Source organism: Varroa jacobsoni, unplaced genomic scaffold (genome assembly GCF_002532875.2).
Source record: "Varroa jacobsoni isolate VJ856 unplaced genomic scaffold, vjacob_1.0 scaffold_1146, whole genome shotgun sequence".
Taxonomy (NCBI): Eukaryota; Metazoa; Arthropoda; class Arachnida; order Mesostigmata; family Varroidae; genus Varroa; species Varroa jacobsoni.
The window spans coordinates 61431-75135 of NW_019214048.1; the positions used below are offsets into that span (position 1 = coordinate 61431).

Genomic DNA, 13705 nt, shown 5'->3' on the forward strand with positions numbered 1-13705 from the left:
GTAGAATTCGAGTTACCTACCTAAACATTGACCTTATACTGCCGAACAAACTATCGGAAACGGACACATCAAAACGAATTCTAGTAAAATCCGTTACCGTTGTAGATAATGAGACTTAGCATAGCATCTGAAACTGCTTACAAAACTACAATGCAGTCGAAAATTACTTAATAATATCCCCTTCATATACCACTGGCAGTAGTACTATTAGTGTTACGTCCAAACCAAAAAAAAAGCATAATTATTATAATAATAAATAGTAAATTTTCTCATAGGAAATGACAGTGAGCGTGGCTACGTACCCTGCTGCCACTTCATCTTATTATAAAAGAGGCTATACGACTCCTGGTACAACAATTCAGCAATGCATTGGCTCAACGTAGACACCACCATATACTATATAATAAACAATAAGCAAAACAATTAGCGGGCACTCCAATGAGAAAGGATGTAGATACACACGCATTCAATGCAATAGGGAGCAAAGGCCAAATTATCATGTTATATAAGATAAAAATTTTCACTTCAAAAGAAACTTATCGGGTTCACGAAATGCGGTTTGGCTGGCTATCGGTGTGCGTTTTAATTTGAGGCGAACGATAATACCGCATGCTCTGAATCAGACGAGTCGTATACGTCACTTAAGAGAGAACTTTTCAGAGAAAAATGCTGTTTTACAGTGAACTGCATTATCTAGTCACCTCACGTTTCAGCAAGATCTGACTGGGTTATAACCAAGAACTATTTTTTACTAACTAGATTAAAGGCCACAACACTGACGTTATTATTATTACTAATTTGCTTCTTATTTAGCTAACTTTTGAAAATGTTGAAATTTTAAATGTTATTTCATAAATTTAGAGAGAGAGTAACTCGCTTGTTCTGCTGAGTGGTACATTTTAATTGTAATCTAGTATAAGTCGACACCTGTTCTTCGTCTTCCAATGTTTCAACTCGATGTAGTTAGATAGTACCTGTTTAAGATCTATACAGCCCGTAGAGATAGGAAGCCTGGCTGTAATTAGCAGTCGATGCATGTCCGTTGATAGCTTCACTCGTCCGTACGTACACACAAAAAATATCTACACTACCGTAACCCAATAAATCAATGTGTACTTTAAACAGACACTTATGTTATTATAGGGTTCATGAAAAACAGTGATCATAGTATCCGTGGCACGATTAAATTTCTATTCATTAGCGGTGTCACACCTAACCGAACTGAAACCTCAATCAGTGGAGCTCTTCAACAAGAGCTTTATCAGCAACTCATAGTGTCAATGGGAAAAAAACAGAAGACAGAAAGGGAAAACAAAACTAGCAAGCAGCACGACAGTAGAACTGAAACTAACAAATACAGGCCGAAAACGTCCATTTCAAATGTGCAGGTATTACGGCTATAATAACAGTACTCTTTATACCCTGCTTCCTCATAGAGTTGTTACGCACATAGGAGACAAAAAGATCTATGTAACTTATATAAAACACGCTATCAGTACATTATATACAGCATAAGTGTGAGGTGATTGCAACATTATTGAAAGTAATCACAAGCAAATGCCCACGAGGTATCATATAAGCTAGCCGTAAGCTTCGATTTTACTAGCCAGCTATGTTTAGGAAAGGCACTCAACAATTCACGAACAGGTCACTGATTAGTATCACTAATGCACAGTGTGGATGTTTGCCTAATATATTTCTACACTGTGTCCTATCGTTCGCACTCAATAAAAAGAGCACATTTACGTTCGTTACCTCTCCACCCGTGAGTAAATATAGAGGCACAACTTCTGGCGATCACAAGGCGTTGCCTACATCTAATTCGATCCCATATTTATAAACGGAGATAATTGCCATTGCCGCAGTTATGCACTAGCTTTTTTTCTTCTGTTTTCGACACGTTTCGCTGGAAAAGTAGCTTCTGCGTTCTATCTCACTCATTATTTATAGAGATGTGTCTGTGCTCAGTGATAAGGATAACTCCAATTTACTTTACTTTTTTTCGGTGCGGCTCACGGGTATGTTTTTCCAAACATTCACAAGACACCGCCGTTGTTGCACGCTAAAGTCATAATACATTCCATCAGACATATTGTAACAATTAAACCGCTGCAGGGTACCTTCTATCGTAACAATCATAAAACATGCCGAATTAGACTTGATAACACGTTACTGTTAATTGAATGTTAGCTGTGCTACCCACAAATAGTCCTTTCTAACCCAATCTGGATATCAGTCATTCATTTAAATCAAACTAGTTTCAACCGAAGTAAGTTCCAATGCCATGCCTTTGAAACGGCTATGTAAATAAGCCCCTCTCATTGGATTCTAGTTTGGGTTTTAGTTTGGTTCTCATTGGGTTTTAGTTATTCGATTTTCCTACAGAAACTATTTTTTTCTATTGTTAATAACGCACAAAAATGAAGTTCTGGACAAGGAAATTGTAATAACTCCTGCAGGACTGTATCGATTACACACAATTGCAAAATATACATATACACTCGTCGACAATAAAAAGTCATTCGGAAGGAAGAAGCGAACGTTACAACAAAACGTTCTTACTGATTGTCAATATTGATATCCTCTTCCGTCTACCGCTTAGGCTTTAGACGACATGTTCCGCCTTTGTTTCAATACAACTCAATAAAAAAATTGTATAGTGCGACGCATACGCCATCACACACTTTGATAGTTGTATATTCAGGATGTTTTGTCAGTACTAGTGTGACAGGTAATCACCGTTAGAGAAACAATGGGAGCTATAATGTAGAAACTTTTCGATTATAGTACTACTGCCACAAGTTCGAAGTATATTATACTCCTTTAAATATAAAAAAAAAAGAAGTTAACATAGAGCAGGCTGAAAAGCTTTAAAAATTCAACAAGCTCAAAATTCAGCATTATAGAGTTTAGGCTAAATTCAAAGAGAACAATAATCTATAGAGATGTGTCCGTATTCTAATAAAAATAATATCGCTTCCACTAACATATTTCGATCCTTCTACACCGTGACAACATACCCCCATTTATACACAAAACAGAGATTCTATGAACTGGTGTTCAATTCACTATATGACAGAAACGACAGGCTCCATTTTTTGTTCTTGTGCCTGCGCTACCGAAAATGCGTTCGATGCGAAAACACTTTTTCCAGAATGCTCCTCGTTGGCGTTTCCAATGCAAAAAGGACCAGTGTCGATACTTGCACTTAGTATAACACCCGTATCTTTTTCAAAAAACGTTGCTTTCAAAAAGAACTGACATTTACGCTGCTGCAGTAATGTAGCGCACCTCTATGTGGAAAAAGCATAGCATTTGCAATGAGATAAAATTATTCCGACTTCATTCGCTTAGCTGTTGCCAATTACGGCGCACAGTTTGCATCCGCGGTTGTCGATTAAACTCTATACCATTACAAATACGAAACCGAAAATGTCTATCGGGACATTTCGATTTAACCAGTATAAATAGACAGATAAAGAGGACACAGCAGATGTGTTTGCAGGCCACTTCACAAATAATTTTGTACTTGAAAATGACAGTTACAGGAACTTTACAAACTTCCTACCCCGTACGTCGTCTTTTTTCTCTGTCCGGATCACTGATTCAGCAGCTAAGGTAGAAGCGCGTAAGACAAAAGCAAACTTCAAGAATGCTCTAATTGAAATTTAGCAAAAATAATAAATTCTACAGTTTCTGCAACAGCTGTTATTTTAGCAGATACTTTTTATATTTTTGCCATGGAATGTTTCTGGTGATTTCAAAGATCTCAGACAGTACCTCTATATAAGGGAATAGGGGATCGCTTCAAATCAGTAATTATCGACCCACGGCTTCACGGAAAAACCTTTTGAAAGTATGAAACTTTGATGTATCAAAAATTTTTGGCTACATGCAAAAGTCATTTGCAAACACTCAATGAGTTTCGTGCACGCTGGCCTAGTGAGGCAGTTTTTAGTGAAATGACAGGGTTCATTCGTCAAATAGTGCAAGGTAATAACACCGTAGCTGGCGTCTTCCAAAGTCTTCGATCCGGTGTATTTTAAACACTATACTGCTATTAATACTTCGCTACTTTAAGCTACGACAATTTTTACGGACGCTTGTCATCCTATTTATGTAATATATCTATGGTGGTGTGTAGAGGAAACGTCATTTTTAACAGAGTTACGCTGCTGACAGGCATTTCTTAATGCTCTATGCCAAATCCCTTTTGCTTTATTCTATATATTAACGTTATTTTATTTTTCGTTAACCATGATTTTGCCATTGTAGGACCGTTTCGTTAGCGAATGACACATTCTGTCCCAAATGAAATAGGACCCAAAGCGTACTGACTAACCAGAATTGACAATAGCCTAAAGGATACTACCAATTAATTTCCTTCGCTCCAACTGGTATATAATGTATGCATTCAAAACTGAAGTCGCTGTTTCACAAACAGCTCAGTCAAGTATCAATACTATCGGACGTTGTTTTGAATCATTCACACCTATCCTTGCCTTCGTTAGGATTTACTTTAGGCCTTCTGGTTCAGAAGGAAATTAAATAAAATTGGTCGCTCGAATTATGTCTAAGGCAAGAGTGGCAGTACTTGCCCTGTATTCGCAACGCTGATGTTTTTATCAGTCCCCATATGCACCTACGGAGCTTTTCTTGAGCTTTCATGTTACTGTATCGTAGTCTATGGTAAGTCTTAGAAAAAAGTTATTGAAATCTTCTAGTTGTTCAAAAGGATGCAACCTGAGCTGTGGTTGGCCTTTGTTAGCCGAGCTCAGTTTCGAAATCTCGCTTCGAACACGCTGTTTTCTGAATCCAGTCAGCCAATGTCTCTAAATGATCGTCTAAAAAGCTACCGTTTGGCGCAATCATACAGTGAACTTTCAATCTTAAACATAATGGAAACCCTAAACGTATTAGAACATGGGACTTAAGGTAAGACTGTGTTTGCACAACAACGGGGCCCAAATAACGTAAAACAATTTCGCGATTAACTAAGAATTCTAACCATCGCGCTGAACTTAAAATTGAGGTTGACGGCTGCTGTCTAGAACTGCGATATTTACTAAGTCTCTAAACTAATTACTCTGACGGAATTATCTAGGTCCTGTGTTATTTCAAGGGATGTAGATCTAAATGTTTGTGGTGTACCTCTGTATTTTTCAATAGAACGTATGTTCTTGGATAGATAAAAACTCTGTACCCATGTGTCATAAGAATTGACGAAACAAATATAAATTTTATTGGCAAACCTTATCTTAACGCAGGTAATCAATTAACGAATACACGTCTGGTGGGAAGTTTTCCTCACGATGAGCCTCGTTGCAATCCATGAACGAAAAGAGCAAACCACTCAAAAATGCATTTTGCAATTGCTCATTCATATTAGGCTCGCAAGTCAGTAAACTGACTCAAGAAGTAAATTAATGAAGTCAACCTTTCTTTTTTATGAGTATAATTGCCTTTCATTGTAATAATATTATGCTCCTTCTCAACTCCCGTATACCTTTTACTCTTTATATTCCTTCAAAGCTGTATATGCAAATATTCTATGTATTTATGGAATGATTTAATTTTTCAAAAAAAGACAAAAAACAATGATCCACACCAAAATTACCTTTTCTAATAATTGCGGGGTTTTGAGCTGCATAGCAATTAACAATGCTGTTTTGTATTCCAAATAAATTAATGTGAGAAATCGCTGCTGAATGGGTAGTTCTACATACTTACAACAAGAGTTAAATGCTATCCATTAAGCACAATACGATGACAGGAATCATATATTGAACAATATGTGTAACAAAGGACTGACTATAAATTGGCAAGTTTTAGTGCTTGCTGGGGCGTTAACTCGATCATTTTGTTATCATTTCAAATTGCTTCGGAAGTTAACAAGTTGCACTGCCGATGATCGGTTATATATAAGACTGAGATTACAACAGGTTCAAAGTTTGCACGGTAGACAAGAAACCCATTTAATTACAATCGAATCGATTTAAAAGTGGCTCGATAAAAAGTATTTAAGAAAAAACAGCCCCGCTGATGGGTTCCGAATTACATCCAAACGATGCCATATTAGAATTTTTTTATTAGCACTAAAAAAAACATAAATAGACGCACTAATATATATATATTTGTACTTTACAAAGTACTGAATAAATATACCGAATAAGCGCGAATCAATGCGTCAGTCAGAACGGTTCTTCACTCCATCCTCCTACCGATTGGCGATTTTACTCGCTTTCCATTATGAAGATTCTCTGCTTCCCATTCGTTATTCGTTGTTATTATCACCACTGATCATTCTTTCCAGAAGGTGACCACGATACTGTTGTTATTGGCGGTGGCATTGGCGTTATCCGGAAAGTACGATAGTGCCGGTAAATATGTCCTTAGCCCTGCCTGTGCTTTTCTACGTCTACCTACCCTCATAGCATTATGGTTGGTCCGGCGGATTTCCGATCGAGCGCTCGACACGCCATTAGTATTGCAATCTGAGTAACCGTAGTTAGTCACCACACAACCCTTATCCGACCATTAACCGCTAACTATACGTAGTCTACGACAGTCATTCCTTGACGTTCAGTAAAACTATTAACAATATTGCTCGTACAATTGTAATCTTTTAATTTTAATTTTTTAATTGTATCTTTCCTTTTTCGTCGCATTGAGTCGCCGGGGATATCAGCACTGTGTTAAGGGCGTCTCCTGGTAAAGCTCTTTCATGAATGAAACCGTTTATAGTATGACATATTCATTTAAAGTGGAGAGTTAATAAGTGTAGACACACTGATTCCGACACTCTGCTAGACGTTCACAAAGAGAGATTCGACGAGTAGACAGGTGGAAGAAGGTAGTGGAAAGTGCCATGAGCCACCCCTGTCCTATAGCGATTAGCGTCACTAATATCTGATTCCAATTCAGCACAAATGTGAATCATTCGTTTTGTCAGAATAGAAGAGTCGGACAAGGGTAGGTTGTCGTCGTCGATCGTTTATTTATTCATTCATGGAATGTTTAGAAAGAATACATTAATGGAATACAGAAGCGGTGATATCACCCCTAATTGGTAGGTTGGTGTTTAAAAAAGTATGGCACTCTGTACGCATACGAAGATTGCATATATCTATACATACACAACTTATCGATTAAATTAGACACTGACAAACTAAAGTGTCACGGTTCACAACAGCGTCTACGTACGACGAATCCTTTTGATTAATTACTTAGAGTGTTATACTAATTTTTTTGTTGCCTACTTCTCTAAACGCTTACCAGAACTACAAACAAAGGCTCCTCCATAAAGGAATCAGTAAGTCATCTACAGCCACGTTACAATTACAAGAAAATTATACAATTGTAATCTATATTTTCGGCTCATTAGTTGGGATATTCTGGTTAAGCATTGATAATTTTAGTGATTATGTTCTATTCAATTTCTTTATTCTTAAAGAAGTTTCTAATGCATCCGTGGAATGTAGTTGAACATTAGTTATTATAACACTTAACAATTCACTTATCAAAAGCGTCAACACATAAATTAATTATTAAGCTCATCCGTGATGAAGCTGGCTATCACAAGCATTGCTCTGGTAGCCCTGTTTCGTAGCAGGTTCTACGTCGCTTGAACCGCACAAAAAGGCGTGTTACTTTCTTAAGAAAATTTAGTTTTGTGTCAATTAATTATCATACGATAGCTTCCAGTATTGGTTCTATCACTATTTCCGATAGGCACTGAACGGCCTGTGCGTATACGAATCGTCAACTGAATCAGACAACGCAAATACAAAAATAGAGGAGCAACAAAGAAACCATAGTCAAAAAAAAAACGTGCACCACTTCACTGTTTTCTAGCGTTCAAGTAACATTACAAACACACGGACCAAAGCTATTTTCTCTGATCAAATGTATTTATTTTACATTTTCTTGGCTCATTTAAATGGTATATTTCTATGACCCATTGAGACTTTATAGAGTATCACAGAGAACAAAAAAAGAGAGAAAAACAAAAAAAGTATTTCGTTGAAAGGGCTGTAGCACACGAAAAGCACTCAAACTACTTAATGACCAATATCGGTGTAAGGTAGACAGACATAAAGGACATCAGTGCAATGGAGGAACTCATAGTGTGTATCAAAGCCTTTCTAGCCTCTAAAGGATCGCTAAAACACTATCTAAAAAGGGCTCAAGAGTGTTTATGGTGAAAATAGCATGCCCCAGTGCAAGCAGCAATATAAGACGTCACACTAAACGTAAAAACAATCCTCAAATAGGTTAATTTACAATAATGATCTTAACTTTAATTAAACACTGTTGGTACAACGCTGGCTTATTTGCAGAACAGTGGATTATAGTCGTAGTGCGGTCAAACGGTTCTAATGGCCTACCATATACAGTTGCCTATATCGCATATTTGCATCGCCGTTTATAGAGTGGAGAGAGAAATATTCCATGTAAGCAAAGACAGCTTGTGTACCTTTGCATCTCAACCTATAAAGGGGAAATCAAATTATGTGTCTTGACTGCGATTTTGATAATATTCAGTCTGTAGTACAAAGAAAAACGCCCGCTTTATAATTATGCAGTTTGTGAGCGTTTATTGGCAATACCATTTAAAATAAATACATGTTTTAACCGAAGCCGATTTACACCCGATACTAGTCTAAGAATAGTCATCATTTGTATCCGGTGTGTTTAAGCTGCATATGTAATATATGGCACCATACGACAATTTTAATCTCATTTTTCTTTCCAACTTTATAACATTATAACACCACTGTCAAATGAGAGTAGTATGAAATTTGTTAGACCTTACCCCTCCCAACGCTTTTCCTTGACTTAGTTGAAGTACCACAATGTGGCTCATCACCATGTCTGTATGGAGACTGCTCACATCGTCCACCTCTACGGTTAACGACTCCATCACAAAGTTTTTAAGCTCCCATTACCCCATAGGTTCATTTAATGTCGATCATTACCCATTTGACGACCGCAACGCAACTCCGCGGGTCAACAAACAATATAATAACCAAATATTATATATCACCTTGCCTTTCCGAATCATCTATAACGTCAAAGTTACGACTATGCTCTCAGAAATAATTTCGGCATACAAATGGAGAGGGAGTCATTTCAGATAAAGAGTTACATCGTGTCTGATGGACATGTCTGCCCTTGATCTGCTGTCCTCCTACTAAGCATGATCGACATTTTTTCTTCTGAAGACCCATCACGCCCATACTTGCGCTACCGAAAACAACGCTGGGCAATCATCTTCTGACCACTGGTCTGAAATCACTGGTCAACCTAGACTTTTTTTAATCCTTCGTTCTATTCTGTTCTACTTACTTGGACTTGCCAGTCAAATTCCACGAAGTACACAGGCGGTCGAAAGTTATTTCTGTCAATCTGTTTGACTTCTGAAGAATACGGTTGGCAATTTGCACCATAGAAAAAGACATGGGTTCAGCTACAATAACCTTCAACTTGGCCTATGTGTGGCCTCCCGGTGGACGTATGCATGACATATAAAATTACGTTTTTCAGCCAAAAATTTATAATACAGCTTTGTCGCGGCGCATGAGGCACATAATTTAATTTTGAGTTTCCATGACAAAAACAAAAGAATGAATGTGTGGTGTTACGCTTATAGGCTGGCAAATAATATAATAAAAAATAAGGTAGGGCAGCACCCAAAGCCAGTTCTTATTTTTAGAAACTGCCACACAAATAACAGAAATACATAAAACAGATTGGTGTCTTTCTAAATCTAAGGTACCAATAACTAACTGCATCGACAATATTTTTTGATCATAGATTAATTATCCTGCCATTATTCCCACAGCGAGACGCAGACCACGATATGCTCACTGTACAAATACTCAATGATCAGAGTATTCGGTATAAAAAATCGCAATAATATACCTTCTGAATATCTAATGCCTTTAATATTCGGTACTCACCATAGTTGAGAGCCTGTAATGCTCCTCCCTTTTCCAAATATTTGCGGAACTCCTCACGCTTCGACTCCATAGCCACAGGAAACCTGCCAATACGGATGAGAATAAAACATCGAATGACTGTTATTGTTGCTAAGCAACGCCTTATTAAACTACTTCGTCAGCCTGAATCTGCCATTCTGCTGATACTGAGATTTATCTGCACTAGTCAACTGCGCTGTACATATGCATATTGGAGTATAATAATCTGACGCTTGTTATTGTCACGTTTCGTTGAAAATCTGCCTGGTGATCTTATAGCACACGTTCGCCGCATCGTACGCGGCAGTCATTTAACTACAACGATTCGGTGTACGGTCCTCATCAGTAACAACAATGTACACATCGTAAAGCTGGTTTACATCGAGAACTGGTATAACGATGGGCTGGTTTACTCGTTTCGTATCGGAAATACCTTTTAGACTTGACTCAAGAAGACGCCGCCCCAGTACCACATGTTGCTACGAACAAACTCGAAGACACTGACCTCACCCTTCTAGGTGATAGACAACACTGACAAGAGGCTTCATAATATTGCTGCTGCAACGTAAGCTTTAACTCATGTCAGTTAAATATATGAATAAGGCTAGCGACGCGGAAAAAAAGATCATCTTTAATGAACAGCACATATAATGACAATCATTCGGCGGAAGTCATTTAGGCATCCATTAACGCTGAGAGAATACCAAGCATATGAATGATAGCTGCCCAGTAATGAGGATCATGACAAAGCTGTGGGGCAGAATTTGAGCACATTTAGTTCTCGAGGCGCCATACAAATATATGGATATATATGGGTAGTATTCAACAATGAAAAAACCAACGATCAACTGGCAGCAACAGCAAGACAAGATTGGTACTTGTTTTCCCCACCCTGCACAAGCTGACGTCTCAAGACACGTACACCACTCTTCGTCAATGTAAGACAAATCCACTCAGTAGACGAACGATCGTTTAGGCGAATGCAAGAAATCAACACAATCCAGCGAGATTTTTTCACCACCAAAAATTCAACAACAAGACACACACTTAAAGGAGATACATGTATATATATGCGTATGTGTGTGTGTGTCTGTGTTTGTAGATAATTGTTGCTGTAAGGGTAATAATAACAATAATATAGAGACACCCAGTGAGACACAGACGACAACCACGGCGCCTCTATGAGAGAACCGACCGATACTCCCTGAACGGCAGCACCGAGTTAGTGCGGCAATCCTAAGCCTAACCGATGTGAGTAAACATTGGGAAAGGGTTGGTGAAACGAATGCCCATATACACACAAGCACACCCACTCGCAACATAAACCTAGGCATCCAGGGACACACATGCGTTCAGACTCACACCGAACAACAGCAGACGGTAGCCATCGTACACAGCAGACGTACCGTTGTCAGTCCAGTAGACTCCATGCGTTTACTCCAGTTTCCACATTTGTCACCAGCTCCGGCAGAACCTATCTCACGAACAGGAAATATTGGTGGCTGTTAATGGTAAGGGTTCACCGCGCGCGGCCCGCCAAAATTCAATTTTGGAGGTCTTAATTTCCTTGACAATAAAGAGATACGTTGTTGTAGCATCACTGTACGTACGTTTGTTTACTCAATATCCCGTAATCTCACAGTTGTTTGTGAAGTGGATATTGTTACGGGAATCACAGGATCATTAAACTAGAATTAAGTTGCCCGGACTATACGAAGTGTCCCTGTCTGTAAAGGACAAAGTTTATTAAGATATACACTTTTCTTTCTGTTTGCCACAAAAAAATAGAAATAATATTCATAGAATAATGTTCAATAAAATCGCTGCCAAATAGGTTAGATTTATGGCACCAAAGACCACTTTTGCAATATTTCAGAAGCCCGCATAGTCTTCATATTAATATAAATACTATACTGCTGTATAATGTAAGTCGCGCCATGAGAATATGCTATACCCTGTCTCAGTTAGAACCATTTCTGACGCCAGTATTGTTTTTCCGTTGTGCAGTGCGCGTAGTTTTGAACATTGATGAAATGTGATGGTATGCTGCCAGATCAGAACACCTTATAGTACGTATTACAACCCTTCTAGTGTAACGGAGAGATAATTAAGCTTTACTTACACCGCATCTAAAGGTGTCCTCATATGAGGAACCTAAGTTCAGATTTATAGAGAAATTTAGAAGCTACGGTATCAGCATTACTTAATATAAACTCAGCCCAATTGTAACGTCTAGAACGCAGTAGGAAACTAAGTTCAGGACTGGCTACATCATCTAAAGCTTGTTTATCTTACGGTACGTGATAGCAAAAATCCGTATATTTGCCGATATAGATGACTGTGCCACTGTCGGAACACCATATAGATGCCGTAAATATTATAACTTGAAAGCTTACAAATGTCAACTACTTCATGTATTAATATTTGGAATACGAGGTAGGCACTTATGACCATTCCTACTTATTCCTTTCTAAAAAATAAGTTTAAAAATATGCACGGTTATATTGTGAAGGCCATCTCTGTTGCCGTACTCAGGCTAAAAGGGACTGCTGATGTTTCACAGTCTAGTTAAAACCTGCGCAGACGATTCGATTATAGTTAGCATGCACTTCTATTGCGTCGGTCGTTGATTCAGCTAAATTCAACTGTGAAAATTTCGCACCTTCTGCACTTTAAAAGTGGCCATTACCCTAGCTCTGTGTTGTCGACCCTCTGGTGGCTCGAAGCAGACTTAGCTGGGAATGCAGTTTTGCTAACTATTCGAAATCAACTGTAATTGAGCATCCACATGCCAAGTGCTCCATAGACATTCACAAAATGGTCAGCTCTATTGATAGGTACGCGGTGAGGCGATTTTAAGTGGTAAAAGTATATTGCTGTGAAGCAGAGCGCACAAAAAATGTTTTTTTTTTTTCTAAAAAACGAGTCACGGCTAGCCGTCCTCTCAGTTACGCCCATACCGACCAGGACACCCACCAGAATGTCATAAGTAATGGATCATTCGCAGGAAGCAGTTGTTAAAAGCGCGTTAGCCTATATTTACGGCAATGTTTCCTGCGATCATCCAGTATCGTTTAGGCTCAGCTGTTTGTTATGCTCGTTTGATACACGAATTGAACAACTATTTTAGAGTCACGTGTATGTATACACAGTACTATTGGCAAACACTGCAGAGATAATTATCTAGCAACGAACCGGATCGCATAGCGTGTAATTCGTTATGAGACGCTAAATTACGTTGCGTTCGGAGAAAAATTGCTTTTTCAGATAAAAAAAAATTCAGATAAAATAGCAAAGGCAGATTATTCTCAAACGTTTTCCAATAGTACTACATTGGCTCGTGGGAACATGGGTTACGGGAGCACTAAATACTTGACCACCAAAGACAATATTGGAAAAAGGGGCGATCGTAGTATACAAAATTTGTCAAATACGATGCCTGAGAAACTAATGGGGCCTACTTGCCCAGATAAGGATCGAAAGGGCGCAAAGATGGGACACAGTTGCGTTTATTGCTTCGAAGCGCCAATGATGCGCACATTATTGAGTATATTTACAAAATTCATAAGAAGCTAGCTCGTTCAAAGAACATTAAACACACTACAAATGCCAGCCCGCGCAGATTAAAATAAAAATTAAAAAATGATGCAGATGCAAGCGAGGATAGTACTTGATAAAACTGTGCGGTCGGGTGCAGATAAGGAAAAAATTCAACCTACCCTACT

The 13705-nt window shown here is 38.4% G+C and overlaps 1 protein-coding gene across 1 annotated transcript in view; it reads right to left on the reverse strand.

Moving 5' to 3' along the window:
- LOC111267101 (uncharacterized) overlaps positions 1 to 11163 on the reverse strand; it is a 28237-nt gene extending 17074 nt beyond the window's left edge. Inside the window, exons 1-2 of the mRNA XM_086971193.1 lie at positions 11144 to 11163; positions 9963 to 10045 (exon numbers count right to left, since the gene is read on the reverse strand). Of these exons, the coding sequence (XP_086827319.1) occupies positions 9963 to 10032 (70 nt within the window). The 5' untranslated portion in view covers positions 10033 to 10045; positions 11144 to 11163. The remainder of the gene's footprint in view (positions 1 to 9962; positions 10046 to 11143) is intronic.
- Between the last annotated feature and the right edge of the window lie 2542 nt (positions 11164 to 13705).